General features: G+C 48.3%; 1 protein-coding gene across 2 annotated transcripts in view; it reads left to right on the top strand.

Annotated features, from left to right (window-relative positions):
• The window catches only part of gria4a (glutamate receptor, ionotropic, AMPA 4a), a gene marked incomplete at both ends in the record, with an annotated part of 80,094 nt that overhangs the window by 12,163 nt on the left and 43,459 nt on the right, over positions 1 to 24,472 (top strand). For both annotated transcript variants that reach the window (XM_080844258.1, XM_080844257.1), the window contains 2 exons: positions 16,954 to 17,193; positions 23,275 to 23,459. In XM_080844258.1, coding sequence (XP_080700384.1) covers positions 16,954 to 17,193; positions 23,275 to 23,459 — 425 coding nt within the window. The remainder of the gene's footprint in view (positions 1 to 16,953; positions 17,194 to 23,274; positions 23,460 to 24,472) is intronic.

Below are 24,472 nucleotides of genomic sequence, written 5' to 3'. Positions count from 1 at the left end.
CGAGTCTCCGTCACACAGTCTTAGTCCTATCCCAGTCTAGACAAGTCAGTGTCACTCACTACCTTAGCAACAGACACACGGACACGGACACACACACACACGCACGCACGCACGCACGCACGCACACACACACACACACACACACACACACACACACACACACACACACACACACACACACACACACACACACAGACACACACACACACACACACACACACACACACACACAAAACAGGAGGTGTAGGTAGGTACACAGTAAAAGCCAGAGAAAGAAAGAAAGAGAGATTTAGAAAAGTGCTAGGGATGAGAACAAACCGAGTGAGAGAAGAGATGAACAGCGTAGGCTACGTGACTAGTTAGACAAAACTAAAGTTGTGAATGAGAAACGAGAACCAGAGGGACGCGGAAGAAGGAAAAGACACGAGCGTCGAGTAGCCAGAGAAAGATGAGAACGGCGCTCCTCCATCATGCGTGTGTACTCTGCGAGCGCGCTATTACAGGGTGTGTGTGATCAAGCCTGGCGTAAACCCAAACAGACAGTATAGACCGCTCACTGCGGCGGGAGCAGCTATGTGCGCGTGCTCCTCCTGCCAAAAGGGGGAGGGGGGTGGGGAAATGTCTTCTTTTTTTTTCTCCAGCTGTGGGAAAATCACTTTTTAAACACATTATCAAGCGATGGCATCTGTTTTCCTCATCATCCAATTAAATGTTTCACTGCGGTAACACAGCTATGCTGTGTTTTATTAGGTTTTTTTCCCTTTCTGTGTGCGTCCCGAAAACCCCCACTGCAGCTGCGCCACCATCGGAGGCACGTGCCGTCTCCGCCTCCAGCGCAGCACTCCTGCATTATTCATGTTTACATGTCGATGCTTCCTGGGTTATTTACCCCCTTCCACCCCCGCCCCCACTCCCCCCCCCCCCCCCGCCGCCCTCTTCCTCCACTCTTCTGAGAAAGAATGAACACTTTGTTTTTTCGAGTAACAGTCGCCGTGGAAACATTACGAGTCTTGCCGGCGACAACAAGAGAGCGGAAACTGATGAGCCAGCAGCACATTTGCCCGTGTGCTGCTTGAGCACATTAACGGTCCCAGCCGTGGCACAGTGTGATGGCCTGTCATGACTGGGCTATGAAACGCCTGAACAGACTGGAAAGGAGTGGAGAAACAACAACAAACACCCACACACACACACACACACACAAACCTTTCTATCCCTCCGTGGTGACCTTAATCACATTCACCCGCAGATGTTCTGCCCCTTTCTCTTTCCTTCTTAAGTAAAGTGCCAGGGACCATTTAGGGAATTTGACAGCGGTCGTCAACTTCATTTAAATTTCCGTCATGGTAACGCCTCTGCCACCATGGCTCACCCGCGCCTGACACCTCTCAAGTGCGGGGAATGAAGAGAGGGCGGGGTTGTTGTCAGGCTATGGTGCTGTTGTTAGGTGTGTTAGTGTGTTTGTGTGTGTGTGCAGGTGTGTGTGTGTGTGTGTGTGTGTGTGTGTGTGTGTGTGTGTGTGTGTGTGTGTGTGTGTGTGTGTGTGTGTGTGTGTGTGTGTGTGCGTGTGTGAGAGAGAGTGTGGGAGGATTGGGGGAGGTCAGGGTAGAGAGTTGTCACCGCCATCCGTCTTCAGCTGCTAATCTAGAGCCGCCGATCACAAGAGGAAATCAGAACCGCGTAAACGGCAGCCGGTGGGGATTAATAAACTGCCACCAGGTTCCACAGTGCTGTGCAGGCCTCCCTTCATTGATTTAGGGTTTTGCAATTCAACGTTTAGTCTGAAGCCCTAAAGTCTTGTCTACAATGGGAGGTCTGTACTGCTTTCATTTAGAATCCTCTCCTACTTAGTAGAGCACTTGTTACAGTTGTTAATCTGTCATCTTTTTTTTGCAGTGTTCAGATACAGGTGCCAAGGAGCTCTGTAGTTTCTAAGCATGGCTAAGTAACCGGGTACTCATGGTTAAGTAGCTAGCATTTGTTAACTTAAATCTAACTCCACAAAATGAAATAGTATCCATTTGATCATTAGTTTTAAAAAAGTGTTTAAATTCATCTGTGATATATCTGACCTGAAAAGAAATTCAGTGCTGCATGTTTCTAGTGTTAGATATGTTGTGATAAAAAATAGTACTAGCCACTTCAACAGAAATAGGATTTGCCAATTAGGTGAACGCATTGGTCGCCAGCTCTTCAGTGAGTGTAGCTTTTGTACTGGGTCCCTGGAGGAGGTCAAGCAAGGCTGCCGGCCTCATAAAGCCTATCGATGAGCTGTGGCCAGGCTTGTCCACCGCCATAAAACATCATAATGCGCTTCATATCTCCGGGGGGGGGGGGGGGGGGGGGGCAGTTTAAGAGGCTGTGCTGCTCCAGCAACCCTATACAGTAGATGGGTAGGTTTCCCCAGTACGGTTGTGCCGTTGTGCACCTTGGCAGGGATTCAGTTCCCAAAGGAAGACAGTGGCCTTTTCTGGAAGCACTCAGAGCCTGATGGGGTGAAACCTGACCCATGACATTAGCGCAAGAGTTCCTCTGTGACACACAGCTGAAAGTCACAATGATGGGGGAACTCCTCGTAAATAACCTATATAATAGTGTTTTAACACTCACAGGGGACTGTTCGTTAGCCTGGGTGCCATCCGTTTGTACGCGTTCCACTGATCTCGCTGAACTAACGGTCTGTTCAGCGAGAAGGCAGCAATCAGTGGAACGTGTACAAACGGATGGCTCCCAGGCTAGCTGTTCGTAGCCAAGGTCAGACATCAAAATGCTCCCAATTTTGTCCTTACCCATATTATGTGGTTTGGCATTCTGTTGGTGCCACTGTAGGGGTTAAAAATTCTGATAATGTTCTTATTCATTGACATGAATACAATTGAATACAGTTATGTACCCCTATTGCTGGTACAATTATAATGATTATAGTGAGGAAAGGGAGGCATTCTTTCATTCATTTTAACAGTCCATCATTCCCTCACTTGCACTGCCAAAGGCTTGGGTACCTATTCAGCGGTGAGTCAACTGCTGAGATGCCGTCTCAAAAATGCTCCTCGGGGTTTAGCTGTGGAGGCTGGAGAGCTGGTCAAATGACTCTCTCATCCCAGGGCAGATGAGTTTGCACCTCGCTGCACTCACATCTGATTGGATGGGGTCTGAATGTGACGGTTGCGAGGTGTCCACACATCCCCCTGTGTCTCGCTCCAAGGGGCGCGAGTGTGTGACAGCAGCCATGATGACACAGAGCTCCTGTGTGGCAAGTCAAAAGATAGAGAGGAGGCGAGCTAAAGACTCAAGACCCAAGGCTGGGATCACGAAAACTAACAAAAGCTATCCAGCACTGCCTAAACTGAATAGAAATGTACCTGGGACGCCTATCATAACGGTGTTCATTATCGGACGGCGTGTGTTATCTGCAATAGTTTTTTTTTGGGCAGCAAACAGAAAAATGGTTCTTTTATGACTGCAGTTTGGAGCAGATACAGTCTTGTATCTCAATGAATGAGTTTCTAAGCGACTCCATCACACAGAGCAGATGACAAGTTGTGGGAGGCAGGAGTTTGGACCTAAGGACATGACATGGAGCATGGCTGGCCATGTCTGCCAGCCTCTGAGCTAAGCAGGGGGGTGGGGGGTGAGAGTATGGGGGTGTAGAAGAGGACATTGGGTCGTGCCTGGTCAGCCTCTTCACTGTCTGTGTTTATCGCTGCTTAAGCTGAGCCAGTGGGCCGGAAAGGAAGCCGCGTTCCCCAGGTGCCTTGTGTGTTTGGCTGCTGCCTCAGAAGCCTCGTTCAGTTCTGAGGATTTTCCCTCTTCATGCCCCTGTTGTTTTCAGCGCAGAGAGAAAAGAGAGAAAGATAGAGGAAGAGAGAGAAAGATAGAGAAAGAGAGAGACAGAGGAAAGGGGGTTGGGGGGAGTCAGGTTTCTCATGCAGTATTTGAGATATTGTCTGTGACAAGTGCACATGGCCCCTTCTTGCTTTGTCTTTTGTTGCGCACAGCTTTCTCTTTATGAACACATAGTTCTGAAAATGGCTTCCAGAGCAGAGCAGAGATGCCCAGTTGAGTCGACGTCACCACTCCCCTGATGAAGGATTTGCATCTGTAAAACGCATAGGCATGTAGCCAGTGTTAAATGAAGGCTTTTTAAACGTACTGCGGGATCACCTCAGTTGTTTCGCGTGATCAGAGGCCCAATCCAATGAGCATTTGTTATAAAGATTGCAAGAATTTTTCTGACCTAAGGAAGCATTCCCTCTCTCCTTTTGGCCATGGCTGTGTCTGCCTTCCAGCAATAAGCAGAGAGAGATGGAGTGGCATGTGATGGGCTGATTGAACAGATGCATAGATACAAATTGGCTGACTTATAGTTTAATAAATACAGAGGTAGACAGGAATTTTATTGAAGACAGATTAATTATATGATGACAGAAAGGTAGATAAGCAGATATTGTAGATAGCATCATTAAGTGTCTATTATGAGAGCAGTGTCATATAAAAAAAGACACTGAGATTTGGGAAGACGCAATGTTCTTCTCCTCTATTCCCTTCTCCTCCCCCTCCCCTTCCTCTCCCCCTCCCTCTTCCTGTTTTTCACCCTCCCTCCATCCGTGATTAATGACTCCCGGCCAGAGTCTATTTGTTGAACATCCCACAGAAGCCTTGCGCGCGTTAGCTGTGTTTAAGGAGTGTGACTGGAAAACAGCCGCCCGCTGACACTCAAAATGGCCCAGGTCTCGGAGACTCAAAGCCCAAGGGGGATGGAAGTGTGTGTGTGTGTGTGTGTGTCGTAGTGATGGTGATGGTGATGGTGTGTGTGTGTGTGTGTATGTATTGTGGTGATGGTGTGTGTGTGTGGAGGGGGGGTCAGTTGAATTTGAACCATTTTCTCTCATCCTACATCGCAGGGCTCCCCACTGTGGTACCCCAACATCCACCACTGGAACCCATTGCAGTAGTCATCATCGTTCAGACTGCTTTCATTTGTTTCATCATTACCATTAAATTCCCCCAAAAAAGGGAAACAGTAGAATCATCTAAACCCACTGATGTCTTGTGCTGAGTTGAAAGACAACGGGTCTGTTTGCTGTATTGTTTTGAGTCATTCTAAAATTACAGCAAGCAGTCCATGAATGAAAATGCACCGTCATCTAATTCACTGTGTACATAAAGGGAGAAAGGGAGTAAAAAAGGGAAAGAGGAGAGCGATAGAGAGAGCGATAGAGAGAGAGAGAGAGAGAGAGAGCCATAAATGTGTCATTGTTTGGCCCTCACTCAGTGAAATGACCCCGTACTAACATGTGTGATTGTCCGTGGTGTATGCAGGGCCCATGGGGGCCACTACTCGGCCTCTGCATCATCCTGTGTCCAGTGTCAGGCCTGTGCTACTGTCTCACCCACACACACACACACACACACGCACGCACACACACACACACACACACACACACACACACACACACACACACACACACACACACACACACACACACAGACACACAGTATCTGTGGCTGCAGAATGGTTAGCACATGCACATACATTACCAGTCGCACAAAAACACACTGTTTAGCATGTTACACATTCCCCATACCTACCTGTATGTACTGTATTTTGTTGTTTGCTTGGGGGAAAAAAACAAATGATCCGTCTAGCAGCCCCCAAATACAGAGTAATAACAGACCCACGTCAGAGTGCTGGATGTGACCACAGGCTTTAAAAACCAACTGCGTGCTGAAGACCGTCCACTTAGTTGGGCACAGGCTTGAGCAATGTGAAGAAAGTACCTGGGAACGTTATGGGTCTCTGAGTGTTTTGCAAGAGTATGTAAAAGCATCAGCATACTCACAGGGTGCTCTTCTGTATATGATTACTGTCATGATCACGTACATGAATGAAGATGCAGAAGATCCAAAGCAGTGCGTAATGTTCCTTAACAGCCAGGTTGTTGCTGAAGCTGCATATGTAAACCTGGGTTCGTTTAGGAGGTGCTTTTATCCCAAAGCAACCGAGCAGCGAGGCAGTTCACACCTTTGAAGAGGCCACTGGCAGAGCCTATAGTCGCCAATGACTCGACAAGGTTAAAAACGCTTAACTGCATCAAGATGCCAAGGGGGTGATAAATGCCAGGTGATGAGACACACATGGCCAACTTTTCTCTCTGGCTCTCGAAGCGCCCATGACAGAGGACAATTTATTCCCCATCCGCGGTAATGGCCCCGGACACACTCCAGATGACACACGCCGAAGGGCACGCCAGACATCTGAGGTCAGGTAGGCAGCCAGTCTAAATGGCCGTCAATGGTAACGCAATCAGACAGGCCCCCCGCTCATCCCGAGGGGATACCTGGGTAATTGACGTCCATAAGGTTTGCCCCCGGCGCTGCCATTAGGAATGAGCGCTGCGGTTAGTTACTGCGCCCATTGTTGCCGTGGAGAAGAACGTTCTCCCCTCGGCGCAAAGAGTAGAGCACATCACACAGACAGCATCCCAAATTACAGCTCAGTTCAGCAGCACAGATCGATTGCAGTGGCGTGGATGGCAAGGGGGACCAAACCCACACAGCAGCTGATGCCTGCACTAAGTCGGACCGGATCGGAACCGGCTCCAGACCTGGCTGCTTCAAGGAGGCTAATGGACAAATAAGGGGGAGCTGAGACGCAAGCGGCAATGCATGGGTCTGAGTGTTCACTGGGACACGAGCTTGAGTCCGGCTTGTGGTCATATCCATATTCCTCTTCCGGGCTCTCTACTTCATCATTCTCGCTTCACTAAAAAAAAAAGGACAAATACTTTTGTCTTCCGCTGTTCTGTAAGTAGCGGTTTGGATCATCAAAGCGTTTGCTAAATAGCAGAATATCAATGTACGCTCATCCCACAATCAGCACCCCCTGTTTGCACACCAAAGCCACCATTTCAGATTTGATTGTGATTTCTCCTAACAGGAAAAGCGCGACATGTCGCTCGGGCGTTATCTGATTGTTCCCTTTGCAGTCTGATGGCTCGGAAAAACAGCTCTCGTGTAAGTCAGGAAGGCGCAGCGCTGTTGGCAGAGAATATTTTATCCGCGGTTCATCTGGAGTGGCAATCTAAGTGCTAATCACTTTTATTTTCATCCTCAGCCCCCACTCCAAAAAGATGCGGTGCTGCCATTTTGTTCCCTCTTCTGCTTGCGGTTAAGTGGGCTGGTGGCGGAGCTGAGGAGGCCCTGTGGATAGCCATGTCAGATAATGCTGGAAGAAAGATTTAATGAGCGTGGGGTGGGGTGGGGTGGGGGGGGGGGGCAGAGAAGTGAGAGAGAGAGAGGGAAAGGAGAGAGAGAAACCAGAGGACAGGCATCAACAGAGACAAGACTAGACACTGAGAGTAAGAGAGAGCGAAGGACACATGGGGAGTAAGAGGGAGAGGGAGACAGAGTGCTGGTGACGGAGGTGGGGAGTAAGAGGGAGAGGGAGACAGAGTGCTGGTGACGGAGGTGGAGAGGAGAGACAGAGTGCTGGTGACGGAGGTGGGGAGGAAGTGGGAGAGAGACAGAGTGCTGGAGATGGAGGTGGGGAGGAAGGGGAGAGAGAGACAGAGTGCTGGTGATGGGGATGAAGGGGAGAGAGAGACAGAGTGCTAGTGATGGGGAGGAAGGGGAGAGAGAGACAGAGTGCTGGAGACGGAGGTGGAGTTGGAGAGGAAGGGGAGAGAGAGACAGAGTGCTGGTGATGGGGAGGAAGGGGAGAGAGAGACAGAGTGCTGGTGATGGGGAGGAAGGGGAGAGAGAGACAGAGTGCTGGTGATGGGGAGGAAGGGGAGAGAGAGACAGAGTGCTGCTGGTGACGGAGGTGGATGAGGCTTCCACTTGAGTCAAACCATTCCAGGCTAAAAGTATGGCAGCTCCTCCTTAACATGATTAAGAAACTGCCAGAGAAGTTCCAGTCAATTAACCTGGCAGTTTTTCCTCATTAGCATACGCAAGCCGCACAATGCTCCTCTTCCTCCTCCTGTGTTCCATCCACCCCCACTGATTAATAATACAGGCCAAGGAGGCAGTGGTGGCAACCAATATCTCTTTGCTTGCATCAGCAATTTTTGGGTGTTGGACTGCTCCCTCTTTTTCTCTCACTGTCTCTCACTCTGTCTCTCCCTCTCTCCCTCTCTCCCTCTCTTTCTTTCTCTCTATCTATCTCTCTCTCTCAGTCTCTCCATGCAAACGATCATTACACTTCCATCCCCAAAAGAGGAGGTTTCTGATGAGAACCATTCGGGGGTTGGACTTTTAATGGCACTGTTGTGTGCTGTTAACTTTTATGGGTGGTGTAAGTCAAGCGTCCGTCAGATCTTTCCATCCTCCCACAGGTCATCTCTATTGAAGCCATGCACAGAAAATGGTGAGTGACCACTAAACCACTGATCAGGATTTGACCACCACTTGACCATCACTGTCCAGTCATGTCAAGTGGGCTCCCTGGCTTTCTTAGCTCTTGGGTAACTGGTGGGGATAGTTTTGGTAGAAGGCAAATGTTTGCCTGATGGTTGAATTATTTACTGCGATGAGATGGTGGATCATTGTCTTCCACATATGTATTATTTGTAGACATGGGGTGTGTGTTTGTGTGTGTGCGTGTTTAAGAGAAAGAAAGTGAGCGTGTGTGTGTGTGTGTGTGTGTGCGTGTGCGTGATCGTGTGCGTGTGCGTGATCGTGTGCGTGTGCGTGTGTTTGTGTTTGTGTGTGTGTGTGTGTGTGTGTTTGTGTGTGTGTGTCATACTTCATTGCTTGAAGTTGCTGTGTTTATACATATGGTCAGGAGCAGCTCCATAATGTATTGGTGTTTTGTCCTGATCTGAGCAAGCTATCCTGAAGGACACCAACTTTGGGCTCTCTTTCATCTTCTGCTCTAACGCACCCTCCATAAATCCCCTCTCTCCTTGCCACTGCTGCCTGACAGTATTGTGACAGTGTTTTTACAGAGAGAGAAGGGCAGAAAGAGAGAGAGAGAGAGAGAAATTGAGATTGAGAGAGAGAGAGAGCGCAAGAGAGGGATGACGTGGCTTGTACCCTAACTCCTCTCTCTCTCTCTCTCTCTCTGTCTCCCTGGGTGAGTCATTCAATGAGTGTGGCCCATCCACTGAATGAAAGCACAGCCCAGGCCCTGAATGCAACAACACCCCTTCCCTAGCACACACACACACACACTTCCCCAGCAAACACACACACACACACTTCCCTAGCACACACACACACACACACACACACACACACACACACACTTCCCCAGCAAACACACACACACACACACTTCCCTAGCACACACACACACACCCACTTCCCCGGCACACACACACACACATTTCCCTAGCACACACACACACACCCGTCTCTAGCACACACACCGTTCACCTCATCACACTCTGTAGAGGGGGAAAAAAGAAAAGATGAAAGATGGAACCATTAATTGGCACAGTGAACAAAACAACACACAGAGCCTAGCAAATGAAAACACTGCAGGGTCTAAATGGCTCTATTTTAGATGAGCTGGGAGTGTGTGTGTGTGTGTGTGTGAGGGTGACATTAGGTCACAGTCCTGTATGCGGAACAGCCAGACACTCTGTAGTACTGCTCTCTCAGAAAAGAGAAGGCAACCAAGGGCTTACCAGAGCTCTATAGAAGGTGGAAACAGCTCTTGTATTACAAATCTTTCCTCAGAAAAGAACTCTATGAACTCTAAACTCTATAGAACTCTATCTGGCAAAAGTTCCAAAGGGTGGAAAACCTTCACTATAACTCTAAAGGTGTGATCCAAAAGTGTGTAATAAAGAAGAGAGTCAAAATAACCCCTTCACCAGGATCAGATATCCACCGTCAGCTATCCAGGGGGAATTCTCTTTCAACCTTAGCAGGGTCTCCTACGAACTTAAGTCAAGAGTCCTTTTGTGAGCCATGGAAGTAAAACATTAGGATTCAAATACCCCTTTCCTTGGCTGTTTTATGTTTTGTTTTTCATTTAACCGTGGCAGAATAATGCAATCTAAAAGAGCCTGGGAAGTGTTTTTGTCTGGAGCTTCACTTAAAGTCATAAACAGAATATTGTGATGGATAGAGTTGGAGTGTGGGAGCGTGTGTGTGTGTGTGTGTGTGTGGTGGTGGGGGGGGGTCGAGAGAAAGAGACTGTTGGAGTAAAAGTGGGTATTAAAGTGTAAACTATGTTAAATAATAGCAACTGAGCAGTGCTTTATGCAGAAGGATATAAAGAGGGTAGCAGTGCAATAGGAGGGAGCAGTGGATTTGTTTTCTGTTTAAGCTTGTTGTCATCCATCATATCTAGTTTTCGTTCTTTAACTGTTCTATGAGGGCAGAAACTGGGCCAAGTCGTGTCACGACTCCACAAAACCCGCAGGATGAAGACATGGAAATGTGTTTTCTGTAAAGGAAATCACAGGCACAGGTCTTAGATCTCAATCACAGAGAGAGAGAGTGAAAGAGAGAGAGAGAGAGAGGGAGAGGGAGAGGGGGGGAGAGAGAAAGAGATACAAATTCTAGTATAGTCTAAGTAAATCCTTAGCATGGTCATGTATGATCTAACGAGTGTTTCACATTAGTTCTATTTTGGGTGTGCGTTCCTTTGAGCAGTCGTAAGATGAACAGACGGGTCTTTCATACGGAGTCTTCCTCACAGTGCAGCTCTCACCTTCCAGTGGGACGGAGCCATCTCAAAGCGTTCATTAGCAACACACAGTGTGTCAGCGGCGGGCCCAGCCGAGGGGTACTCTTGAGGAACGCTGGGGGGGAAACGCGTTTGATTTAATTAAGACCATTAGCAGCTGGAAGGGGGACTGCTTCCAAATCTGGCCGGGACAGGATTCCTGGCAGGCAGAGGTGGGCAGAGGTGGGCAGAGGTTGGCCAAATCTCTCTCTCTCTCTCTCTCTCTCTCTCTCTCTCTCTCTCTCTCTCTCTCTCTCTCCTCAAATACACACACGCACATATACACACACACACACACACATAACCACACACACACCTGATTCGGGGCTCACCCTTTCCTGTGGAAGGGGATCAGATTATACACACTCAGGGATCAGGTGTTGTATAGTGAAGCTCTTGCCTTAGCATCTCCATCTGTCTTTCTCTCTCTCTCTTTCTCTTCATCTCTCTCTCTCTCTCTCTCTTTCTCTCTCCCTCAGTAATCATTGACAAAACACATCTGTGGCATAGCTTTAACCTTCCCCGTCCTCCTCATGTACACTCCCCCTTTATATATATGAATCAAGGGGATAGGTGTAGCTACCCATCCATCATCCCAATCGCTTATTTTCTGCGTTTGTCATAAAGTGACATAAAGCGGAACGAAACAGCAATCTCTCCGTCACGCAAAGACAGTCGCGGCTGTTCCAGCCACTGGGCGGCGGTGGCAGCGGTGGTGAGGGTTGTGTCCTCATCTTAAAGGGGGAGGATTCTCCTTATTCTAAGCCTGGCTGAAGCCTGATCCACGTCACCGCTGTCTGCACTATAAATAGCCGGGGAGGGGATGGAGCTGTATTTAACAGTCGATACGGGAGTGTTGTGGGGCGTGAGGTGGGGGGGTCTTGTATGCTGCCAGTGACCTGTGAAAGCTCAGTTTGGCGTTGGTGACGTCACAAGAGCGCAGCAGCAGAAAATGGAACGGGGCCTCGGCCTCCCGGACTGGATGCGTGCGTACGGAGAGTGGCCCGCTGTTCTGTGTAAGCCCACTGGGTATTACAAAACCACTTCACTTCATCTATTTCTCTCTCTCTCTCTCTTATTCCTTTCTTTCTTTCTTGTCCTTTCACTCTACCTATCTCTCTTCCTCTAATCTTTCCCAGTGAATCTCCATTCCTTTCCTCTCTTCCACATAATTTCTGGGGATTTATGTGTGGCCACAAAGACCCTAAGCATTCTCCCATGAATGCATGGCTCATCCATCTAAAGTGGTGATGGGCCGATTGCTACTGGTTTACAATGACACACGAAGACAAAGAGCAATCATGCTGTGAGTCAGAGCAATATAGTATATGTCCACCGTCCAGTATATGTCAAATACCAGAGCAGTAGAGGATGACTGGAGATTAGATCTGGCATAGGTCTGTTTTAAAGAAGAAGTGACAAAGAGAGAGAGAGAGGGAATACATAACTCACTATGAGACACCTGATCGGTGAGCGGTGAGTATAATGTGATATTCCCTGTGCTGACTGCCACAGTGACCTGCATAAAAATGCCCACTGTGCTCTTCTTCCCTTGGAGATTCTGAGAGCTGGAGCGGAACAAACAGAAGCCCAGCCCTTCTTTAAATCCTTAAAGCCCCTGTCAATAACCGCCATCCCAGCTGAGCTATAAAGCTACAAAACTGCTTTAGTGAGGGGTGTGCAATACATAGCTGTTAATAGTTCATTCAGTTCCCTTTGAGTTTAGAACGTTTATAAGGACGTATTTCTTATCTGCCTTCGATCTTTTCACATGGTTTTCACAAAATGGCCACAAAGACCACGTGTCCCAATAGGCATATGGGTGTCCTAGGATAGCCCCAACATGGGTGACCGAAAAAACAGGTGAACTCCACTCAATGTCCTATCACGAAGCTGCCATCTCTATTCATGAAGTGCTCCCTCTCTCTGAGAGGCTTTGAGGGTGTGTGTGTGTCTGGGGGGCGTGGGGGGGGGGGGGTAGGTGGTGTTGGTGGAGGGGGCAAAGAAAGGCTCCTTTGAGGCTGGTGCGGTGGCGACACAGCAGGGCCATTTCAGAGAGGCTGGCGGGAGCGTGTGGCAGGTGGCCTCGCCATGCCGGGAGTCGCAGCGCCAGCCACTTCCTCGCCTTGTACTGCGCAGGCCTCGTCCTCCCGTAATGGAGCAAGACGCCCAACAATGACGCCCTGATAAGGCCCTGACACGTCGGAGAAAGCGAGAGGAACCATAGAAACAGCCCCTAAGAGAGAGAGGGAGAGGGTGACAAACTGAAAAAGATAAAGAGAGGGGGGGGGGGGGGGTGGAGGAGAGAGAGACTAGAGGAGAGAGTGGAAGGGATGGGGGGTGGAAGGGAGAAAAAAGGGAGGCGTATGTTTGAGATCGGGGAGAGAAAATGGATGAGTCAAGATAACGAGAGGGGAAGGAGCATGAACTGCATTTTTGAACCGAGCAGACGGCAAGTCAGAGCAAGAATGACAGAGAGAAGGCCGAAAGAAAAAATATTCCATAATGCCTTGTTCATGTGGGGGTTTGATGCAGAAGATGCAAAAGACTGTGACTCTCATTAGGTGTGAATGAGAGGCTGCCTCTAGATTCAGACCTCTCCCTCCCCCCTCTCTTCTCTCTCTCTCTCCCCCGCTCTCTCTCTCTCTCTCTCTCTTTCTCTCTCTCTCCCTCTCTTACTTTCTGCTCTATTCATTAGCTCATTCTGCATGCTCAGCGTGATTTGGCTTTATGAAAGAGCGAGGGAAGAATGAAGGCAGTCATTCCATTTACTTTTCAACCAAGGCGCTCGACAGAACAGCGTGAGCGATTGATCCATTCAACGGTTCATCTCATTATCACCCTGCACTAAAATTACGAGGGACGTTAGCCTTGTGAGAAAACAGACAAAACGTCATCAGTTTGCTCATATAGAGCCTCCATACGAATTCATCAGCAGCAGCTCAGACTAATTACACAGTTGATTCTGTGCACATAACAGCACACGCAAGCTATTTCTTTCCTTTTTCGCAGACGTGGGTCTACCTTAGTGTTGTTGGCATGTTTTTTTTGCACCTCATAGTATACCACTCTCTTTCAACTGTCATGTTCACACACACGTACTGGATCAACCTTACACAACGTTACACAAAATAAATAGACTCAACTTGTCAAACTCGTGTAAAAACCAAGTGCCATCTGCATGTTTGTCTCGCTTGAAGGGACGATCTAGCAGTATATGTCACTTTCTTTCATGTAGGCATGTTTTCTTCAGCACTGAGGATCTGCACTAACAAATGGACCCAGCTTTTTAAAAGACGTGTTAAATTAACAGCCACTAGCACCCTATTTACACACAACACAGTTAAGAGTACTCTCCAATCTCCATAATGCTGACGCAAAGAGCCTCTGAGTGTAAAGAGCAAAAATGACAGGGGGGGGAACATTCCTTTTCTCGCTGCCGGAAAGACAGAGGGAGGAATCGTCGGGGAATAATGAGTTGTGATATTCCACTGTTGCAATTAGAGACCACTGCACCCATTCCTCACAGCTCCTTAATATTTCATGAGAGAGCCTTAGTAGATGTCTCGCATCGAAGCCAAGCGGGGATATTTTTTTTCATGTGGCATTTTTTCCCTCGAAAATTAAGTCTAGAAATTAAGCTTGTCAAAGCACACTGAATTATCACTAGACTGCTAAGAGAAACAGTTGTTAACACAGCAGCCGTGGCGCACACACCAGAGCTTCACTTCACCCACAGCTATTAACAACCGAAAATGTGATTTTGGACAGCATAATTTCTGCGCTTGTATTGAATGTTATCACCTCTATTATTTTCCTGTCACAACAAGGACACAACAATTGTTTCCTTTTGACAAATAGACGCACCTCATCAAACAGCAGATGTGAAATATCCTCTCGTCTCTCTGTGTTTTGATAAGAGCAGCAGAGGCTGATGTTGCCCACTGCTGTAATGAAAGGGGAGGGAAGAGTGATGGCCTTCTCGACTTGCTCTAAATTGATGTGTTGCTCAACGGTTGGCCTGGTCAAGCCCAAGAGAGATTGCTTCTGAAGTCGGGATTAGCTTTTTATCATGGGAGCCATGGCATGAACTGTGAATGTGTGTGAGTGCACATACTGTATGTGAGGAAGCCTGTGTGTGAGAGATGAAGTGTGTCATATATGTGTGATGGTGCATGTTCATTTCTGAGAGTTTCTCTGTGCGTATGTGTGTGTGTGTGTGTGTGTGTGTGTGTGTGTGTGTGTGTGTGTGTGTGTGTGTGTGCGTGTGTGTGTGTGTGTGTGTGTGGGGGGGGGTGCCTCTGAGGAGGACCAATAGCGTCTGATGAGGTGAGACGATTGGTGCGGATGGGCTTAGGGAGAGTCAATATTCATGGAGTTCCTTCTTTGGTTCAAGCCCCAACCCCTTTCATTAATTGCTGTGAGCCAAGCTGTCCCTACTGCCTTGCTAGCTAGACTGGAGCTCATTGCAGGTAATTGAATTGTGTTTATTGCTAGAGAGTTGCTACTGGTACAGACAGGGGACAGATCAGAAGTACAGAAGGGGTGCTCCTCGAGGGAAGAGAAGGGAAAGAAGAAAGAGATGGAGAGAGAGAGAGAGAAAAGGAAGAACAGGGGAGGGAATTAAGAAGAGAAATGTAGAAGAAAGAGTTTATGTCTAAAGTGGCTGGAGACAATTAGATTAGCAACGACCCAAAACAAACGGATAGGTCTTACTCCCTCTATCCTTTCCTCTCTGAAGGTCTCCCTTCAGCCCATAGATCAGTATTCTCCAGCCTGCTCTGCCAAAGATCCACTGCCCAGATGAGAGGCCAGACTTACTGCAGGAAAGGCACCAAAGGCTCTGGAAATTTCCACCAGCTCTCCCAGTCAGTGACGCCATAGCAGCAGCAGCTGCAGCTGCATCTCCCCTCGCCGTACCTCTGGACTCTGGTCCACGTCTGGCCCAGATCCGGCACAGTTCGACCCAGTCAGGATCACATCAGTGCTCTCAAAGTCCAGGAATTAGGCTCAATGGAGGCAAGGCTGATTCTGAGCGCAGAATAGGCTAATTTTTGGGTGGTTATCAGGCTTTGATGGGATGGCAGCAGTCATTTCATCCAGCACCTCGAAAAAGACTATGAAAATGTAATCAGCCAACTCACTCCTTTCTGGCAACAGCACCCGGGTTTCACCCAGACGCACACGTACAACAAGCCTGGTGGCTTTCTTCTACTTCAGTCACAGAACAAACAGGAGGTTAGGTAGGAGGGGAGAGGAGAGGAAACAAGAAGCATGGCCTGTGTTTGATCTCATCCACAAAGCCTCCTTCTTGTGGAATGGCTGAGCGCTTTGCTTGCTGTGTTTGTGTGGAGGCTCAGAGAGGCGCTGGAAGTTTGTCGTTCCTCGAAGGGGATAGTGGTTACGAAAACGACGTCAACAACAACAACATCGACAACAACAAAAAGCAGAGCTCTTCAGTTCCATGGAAACAGGCACCTATTTCATTTTAGAGTGTGTTTACCGCATATTGAAAAAGGAAGAGAGAGAGAGGGAGAGGCATATTTAGAGAGCTAAAGGGAAAGGGAGAGAAAAAAAACATAGGGAGTAGATAGCATTTTCGTTAAAGTCAGCCCATCCCCTTTGAATGCGAGAACAAAACAGTAGCAGGAAATACAGGAACAGGAATAGACCAAAACCATAACAGTGAGAATGATGAAATTGTGTTGTTTGGGGCCAAGAGTGGTTGGATTCTTCAAGTGTATACCTGCAGAGAGCCTCCCCTCACCCTCCCAACCAGCACACACACATACACACACCACAAACACACCCACTCACCCACACACATACACACACAAACACACACACTCACACGCACATTCCAGCAAATGAACACTGTTCCGGCCAGTGGCTGAGACTAATTAGACCTAGCCAGCATGTTGAATCAATAGCTGATCGGAATGAAGCGCACACTCATTAAAATATCTAACATTTTTATTCTGGGTTTGTTTGCTGTTAATGAGCACTCCTGTCTTTGTTCCTCGGCCCTCTCTCTCCCTCTGCTCAGTATTGTGGAGGCTCCCTGTGTGTCTTTATAATCCACGAGCGCCAGGCTTAACAATATCTCTCTTATTTTTTTTTATCTCTCTCCCTTCTGTCTCTTCACCTCCCCTCTCTTGCTTTCCTTCCTTCCTTCCTTCCTTCCTTCTTTCTCTCTCTCTCTCTCTCTCTCTCTCTCCTTCTATCTATCACCCCCCCACTCTCTCTACTCCCCCTACCTCCCACTCCAGTCTGCTCTCAGTACTCCCGTGGCGTGTTCGCCATCTTCGGCCTGTACGACAAGCGCTCGGTGCACACGCTGACGTCCTTCTGCAGCGCCCTGCACATCTCGCTGATCACGCCCAGCTTCCCCACAGAGGGGGACACCCAGTTCGTGTTGCAGCTGCGGCCCTCCATCCGGGGGGCGCTCCTCAGCCTGCTCGACCACTACGACTGGAACCGCTTCGTCTTCCTCTACGACACCGATCGGGGTAAGTACACACACATGCTTTTATGTCCTCCATATGTTTACTGGATAAGATTAGATGAGATGATCTAGAATGGGGCCTGGTTCGAGTAACAGCCATTCACAGTTCTACCTGGAAGAGGGCAGTCATGAACTAGGACTAAGACCACTTTGTCTTCCTGTTTAAAGATGTCCTTCTCTCTCTCTCTCTAACTTTTCTCTCTCTCTTTCTCTGTTACTTCTGCTCTCTGAATTTCTTTCCATCTATCTTTCTTTCTTTTCTCTCCTCATCTTTCACTTCAGTTGGTCTCCCTATGGTAAATGGCTTGGGAAGTTGTGAGTGCTGATCTAGAGTTCAAAGACACTCTGGGCTCATGCTGAGCATGTTTGATTGATAGGCACTGGAGGCCAAGTCTAACATAATCTAATCAAACATATGCCTCTGGATGTTTGTCAAATACAAATTCTCAAGGACCACTTTGAATAGAAGGGAAATTAAAATGCTGAGTCAAACTTACAGCCTCTGCCCATTCTACTTTGGTGTATGTGTGATGCATTTATTATGTTATCCAAATAAGGATCTTCATGAACCTACTTTGACCGACCATAGTCTCACAAAAAGTGCACTGGAACTGAGATGGTGGCGAATAAACTTTTTGTTTAGTGTTGTGTTTGAAAATGAATGAAGACTTGAAGGCTAAAAAGCTACTGAATACACCCATGCCCTCCAAAGACATTTCCCTTAGAGGTCTCCATGTATAGGATCATTTAAGGATACTTATTTCTAGTTTAAACCAGGCTTGACACATGTATCCAACTGCTGCCTGGTAACCTTGCTGGCTGACTTAGCTGACAGCGTTGCAACTATTGTACTCACAAGCCTCGGCGCTTCTGCGGCTGTATCAAAGCGGAGCCCGGAGCCCAGTGAATGCGAGTTTTGTGTGCTAGTTAAGTGGCTCCATCCGAACGCTGCAGAACAGGTGCTGTGGATACGCACGAGTGCAAGGCATTGTGCAGACGGCGGGTATTGATGGGGAAAGTTGTTTCCTGCGCACGGCGAGGAGTCAGCGAGCCTTAGGGGTTTTTCTTTTGCGCTAATGAACACTTTCTTCACGGCAAAGTGCCAATGCATCAGCGCCGGGGCGAGGGTGTGTGTTTTTCCATGCTGTGGTGTGTTTAGCGGAGTGTTTGTGTGCAGGTTGAGCGAGACAGGTTGTTCTCTGCATTGCACGCACTGCTGGCAGCATCTGTGTGTGCGTGCGTGTGTGTGCACGCCGCGCATGCGTCTGTCTATGTACAGTATGTGTGTGTTATAGAAAGAGGGAGAAAATGAAAAGAGATCGAGACAAACTGCACGTTTAATTGTCTGTGCGTTCCTGTGTGCTGTGGCTCTAGGGGGCTTTGCATTTAAATCAGCGCTCTCCCAAGGCGACAGTTAGTCCCTAATGGGTCTCTCTCTCTTCCTCACTCTCCACTTGTTTGGGGCTGCAGTGCACAGATACTCCCTTCGAAGAGAAGAATGAAACAACCTCTCACGCGCCAGGCTCAGAGAACCGGCTCTTTCTCTCCGCGTAGCTTAAATGTGACACGTTTCATCCCGCAAAATAATAACGCCAGCTTTTCGCCAAATCCCTCTGCGTTCCTCGGCACACTGTGTTTACCTCAGACATCCCTTGTTAAAAAAGAGCTATGTGTTGCCACTGTAAAAGCACTACAACACAAATAGAGTCTCAGGGGCAAGAGTGCTCCTGACCCAGATTAACATCGGAGTCTTGGGGGGTTCTGGAACAGGTCTGGCTCTGGTCTGAGGTGGGTCTGGAATAGGTCTGGCTCTGGTCTGCCAGGCCCTGAAACAGGTCTGGCTCTGGTCTGGGATGACTCTGGAACAGGTCTGGTTCTGGTCTGGGGTTGCCCTGGATCAGGACTGGCCCTGGTAGATTGCCTAATTCAAGCCAGATCTGTGCCAGATCCAGATGTTATGTAACGTTGGCTTTGGCTCCCGATCCAGTAATGGAGAGAGTGGGCTCTGCAGTGGGGATGCAGTGGGGATGCAGTGCAGCGCCTATATACCCTTAATGGGACATGGGATGTGAACTTCATTACTGGCTCTACATGGTCATCCTCCAGATTGGGTTAGGCAGGCATGGCACCGACTCTTGCCAGCCACAGAAACCCTTATGTGATCGAAGACTTGATGCTCAATAAATGTCGCACTATGCATTTAAACTGTTTGCAAACAGTTCTTTGTGTCAGATTGCATTATCCAGCACCTGTTCAGATTGTTACCATGTGTGTGTGTGTGTGTGTGTGTGTATGTGTATGTGTGTGTGCACTTCATATTGCTTTTTGCCCAATGTCTGGCATGGAACATGTTTGACTGCCACCCAGCTAGGAATGCCACCCATTCTCCTTGTCCCCTTCCCAAATACCCACTGTGTATTAGGAGGCGGCCATGTTTCAGCTCCATCTCCTGCCTGCCCCCCTCATCCTTTGCTATGAGAACCTTTGGTATGGCATCCTGTGTTCACATGCTGTGTCGTGTCCACATGGTGGGAACTAAGTGCCGGTGCCCCCCGTGCCAGTCTCGGTGCCAACTCCCGTGTGCCAGGTCTTTGTGCCCGTCGCTAATTACCCACCCCACCAGCCCCTCATCAGGTTGTCATGCATCTCCTATGAGAATGCTGCTGAAAGGTCACTTTTTGGCTGCACAGATTGTGACCGGCTCTCCTTGCATCAGATGGGGTTGACCTTGGCTTCTCTTTTTCATCTTCGCATCTTAGGCCAGACCAGGCGAAAAGGAGAAGAGGTTGGAAGGATGGATGAAAAGAAAGATGGAAGGAAAGAGCGAGGGTGGGAATGTTTTGCCTTGTCCTGTCTTCCTCTCTTTCTTTTGTATCTCTCAGTCATTCTATTTTTCTTCTCCCACCTATCACTTATTTGGGGATTACTTAATTGTGTGGATACACTTGGAAATGCTTACATTCCCCATCCAATTAGAACACCCGTGCCAGTACCCAGCACCATCAGTCATCGTGTTCTCTGCCCTGACAATCGATTGGTGAGCTGGTTCAGTGAGCATCCATCTTTTTCTCATTTATGTCCTCACAGGGGGACCTTGTCCTTCATGCCAGCATCTGTGACTGGCGAAGGCTGTCCTGTGCCAGTGTTGTATGTGCCCAGTCTCTGCGTGCCCACAGCATGCCTGTCCCATGCTTGAACCGCATGGACAGTGTCTTTGTTCATGCCGTGCCAGTATGTGAACTTGGCATCGCGTGGAGGCGGGGAGAGAGGGGAGTCGGCCGATGCCAGGCAGTCATTTAATCCTCGTGGCTCCGGGCCGAGGAAGAGATGCTAATAGAATCTTTTCATAATGCCTCCCTCTCTCCACTGTCATGGCTGCAGAAATGATGGGATGGATATGCTGCAGGGCTTTAATCAGGAGTGCTTGTGAAGCAAGGGGGTTGGGGGTTGGGGGGAGGCGGCTGTGTGGGACGCGATTGAGGTTTTGTGAGGGGGTTCTCTCTCCCTCTCTCTTTCTCTCCCTCTCTCTTTCTCTCACTCTCTCTCTCTCTTTCTCTCCCTCTCTCTTTCTCTCACTCTCTCTCTTTCTCTGGGAGGTTTTTCTTTTGGCACTGCAGCGGGCTCTCGATGGAAGTCCAGTGTCAATACGAGCGGTAAACACGGCAGAATCTCGGGCAAGCTGCCGCTGGGTCACACTCTTTCAATCTGTCCCATCAGCTGCTCAGACGCGCCGGCACTGAAAGCATGTACTCCACCGCTCAGTCTGTCTTTCTTTGTCACTATCTTTCCAAGTGTTCTCTTTGCCACGTTCAATCCTTCTCAATCTCTCCCGTCCAGTCTCTGTTTGTCTCTTTCTCTCACTTTCTATCTCTCTCTCTCTCTTTTGCATCGATACATCCCTCTGTGTATTCTATCACTTGCTCTCCATCCCTCTCTCTTTTTTTATTATTCCGTCATGCCATCAATCCATCTCATCCCAGAGATCCGGGAATCTCTTTCATCTGGAAGTCCCTCCCTGTGAGACTCTACTGCCACCTATTGGCCACCCACTGAGCCCTGATGACTGACGCTCCTCCTGGTTGACTGTGTGGCTCACCCTGTCTGCAGTGGCAGAGGTTTGGGTTGCGGTGAAGGTGGATGTGGGGGTTGGGGTGGGGGTTGGAGGGAGTGTCAGTTCAGTCTTCAGGACAGCGTACTCGTGGTCGCAGATGTCAGGTGTCCCATCGGATGTGTCCCCTCCAGCCACTGATAGGCAGGGACATCTGTGAAGGCTGTGAAGGGGAAAAAAAAACACCACCAAAAAAACGAAAAACAAAAAAAATAAAATAGGAAAAAACAAGTGATGTGTGCAATTTTTCCGGCGAGCTTCGGAGTGACAGGGCACAGAATGCGATGTGGTTACCCTGTCGAGCAGTGCGGGGGAAGGCGTTTGATCACATCACGTCATCCAAAGTCTTGATATTCACACTCGCTCAGTCACCGATGCTGTTGTCTCTTCATATTTAGTGTGCCTAGTAATAGATGATTTTTTTTTTTAGATACTGCTACTGAGTTTTTCATGGTACTAAGTGAAAGGAATGAGACAACTCCTCTGTCATTTGTATATCATCTATCTCAGGGTGCCATGTCTGTCAAGGGTGTCAACTTAGAGGATCACATTTAAGTAGCTTAAATCCATGTCAGTTGGAGTGCGTTATGGAAGTAATTGTGTGTGTGTGTGTGTGTGTGTGTGTGTGTGTGTGTGTGTGTGTGTGTGTGTAAGAGAGAGAGAGAGAGAGAGAGAGAGAGAGAGAGAGAGAGAGAGAGGAGGAGAGAGAGAGAGAGAGAGAGAGAGAGAGAGAGAGAGAGAGATAAAAGTTGGGGACCGATAGTGTGTATATGTGTGTGTGAGTGTATTGATAGAAAATGGTAGGAATGGCAACCTTATTTTGGATGTGAGCCATCTTGCCACTTCATCCCGATTGCCCCCCCTCCTCCTGGTCTCACTGTTTGAGAGTCCCTCTGCTTTAAACGTTGCAAGTCAGAGTTAGGCTCTGACATTGACATAAACAACAGTCACGTATCTAAAGATAGAAGGCTTGGTGAGCAGTTTGCAGATCATAGCACAGGAGTGAGCTAGTAGGCCATCAGCCGAGTCAGGCTTCATCTCCTGCAGTGTGTAAGTGTCACCATAGATATGACAAAATAGACCTCCAGATGGACAGAAGCTCAAATCTAAAGCAATTGCTTGGAAAGAGATGTCCTTTCCCCTGGGCTCAAGTTTGGGGTCGGAGAGGAGAGCAGTTGGCTCTTGTGTTTTGGACCAAAAGAATGGCACTCGTCACAGAGTGGGTGAGTGAGAGCGTGAGGTCGAGAGCGAGTGGAAGGCCGAAGGGGAGAGGAGAGGAGAGGAGAGGAGGGAGTCGGTGGTGTGGAGGAGCTGACTCAGAGTAGCAGGGATGGGCGATCTGACTGCAGCTCAATATGGCTAGAGTATACAGTGTTTGATTTGCTTGCAGCACTACAAGGATGGGCGAAGGAGAGAAAAGGAGGGAAAGAGGGAGAAAATATAAGACTAGTGGGACAGAGAAAAGGTTGAAAAAGAGAAAGAGAAAATCGAGAAGTGTGTGAATTTAGCGCAGGCTAGCAGTCATTGACGTGATGCTAATCACTGGCTCTGCCTCAGCCTTTCACCACATTAGAGTGGAGGAGCGTGTGGGCGTGAGGGGACCGCTAAAGCCCAATGCCGACCAGAATTGGTTCCAGGGTTAGCTGCGGTGAATCAGTCTCAATCACTGATCATTGAATCAAACTGCACACTCATGTAGCTACGCAAGGAACACGAACGCAAGCCATAACCCTCTGGTTCATACTCCAATCAGCAAATGAAACAGAAAGAATTTGGAACAGATTGGAACAGACTAAAATTGTGTGTGTTATCCAGAACTACGGTAATCATTCAACTGATTAAATGCATTAACTGCGTCTATATTACTATGTCCTATTAACTGTAATTTCCTCAGATGGAGCAACACATTGGTTCACATAAACCTTCCCATTAAATGTAGAAATTGATGATATCTCCTCTTTTCTGCTTGGTGTGAAGGATATGCCATCCTGCAAGCGATCATGGAGAAAGCGGGGCAGAACAGCTGGCAGGTGAGTGCCATCTGCGTAGAGAACTTCAACGACGCCAGCTACCGGCGTCTCCTGGAGGACCTCGACCGCCGTGAGGAGAAGAAGTTCGTCATTGACCTGGAGGCAGAGAGGCTCCAGAACATTCTCGAACAGGTTAGTTGGTAATTCAGTCAGATGCTAACCTCCACAGGGGGGAGGCGTAACATTCGGGAACATCCAGTCCCATGTCCTTCGATAATCTGCTAAATACCTGTGCAGCAGATAGACAATCTGCATATCCGCATCACAGTTACGAGAATATTCAAGATTAATTATCCTGTTCCATGCTGAGGTAATTTGTCTGGCTAATTTAACATTTAAAGACATGATGGGAATTAAGATGGCACTTAAAAGGAAAGTGTACATGGCTTTTCACTCGTTCCATTGGCTGTACTGTCTGCTAGTTTATCCACCTATGTGTACACTCACAGCTGTGAGAGTCAAAATGAACAAAGAACTACAAAGGACCCTCTTGCATACTTGCTACAGCTGTATATTGGCATTCCCATTTAGATGCTGTCTCAAGTATAGATCTTCACAGTCCCATTGAGAGGACAATGTTCGTTTAGTACAATGAGAAGAATAATGAGAATATCATGGTCCCGTTAAACACCCATAACTGAAAACAACACTCAGCAACAACAGTTGTAGGCCATATGTGATTCTTAACAAAAGATGGTATACATTATTTAACAAGGCGAGTTGGTTAACCGTTTGGGAAAGGCGGTCGTTTTTCCCGGCATCTTCCCCACTCTGCCTTTGGCACTAATCCCCTCCGACAGGCCGTCCTCTCTCTATTTGCTGCACACAGCGCATCTCTCCGCTCCACACCATATCCTGCTGGATTGCTCATGTCAAAGCCAAGAGCATGCTACTTTTTTACCCCTGTCATGCAGAAAGCATCTCAGAACGATGTGACGTGTGTGTGTGTGTGTGTTTGTCTATGTGTGTGTGTGTGTGTGTGTGTGTGTGTGTGTGTGTGTGTGTGTGTGTGTGTGTGTGTGTGTGTGTGTGTCTGTGTCTGTGTCTGTGAGTGTGTGTGTGTGTGTGTGTGTGTGTGTGTGTGTGTGTGTGTGTGTGTGTGTGTGTGTGTGTGTGTGTGTGTGTGTGTGTGTGTGTGTGTGTGT

Source organism: Sprattus sprattus (assembly GCF_963457725.1).
Source record: "Sprattus sprattus genome assembly, chromosome: 9".
NCBI classification, from domain to species: Eukaryota; Metazoa; Chordata; class Actinopteri; order Clupeiformes; family Clupeidae; genus Sprattus; species Sprattus sprattus.
Note: the sequence above shows the minus strand (reverse complement) of the source record. Positions and strands in the feature narration are given on the sequence as shown.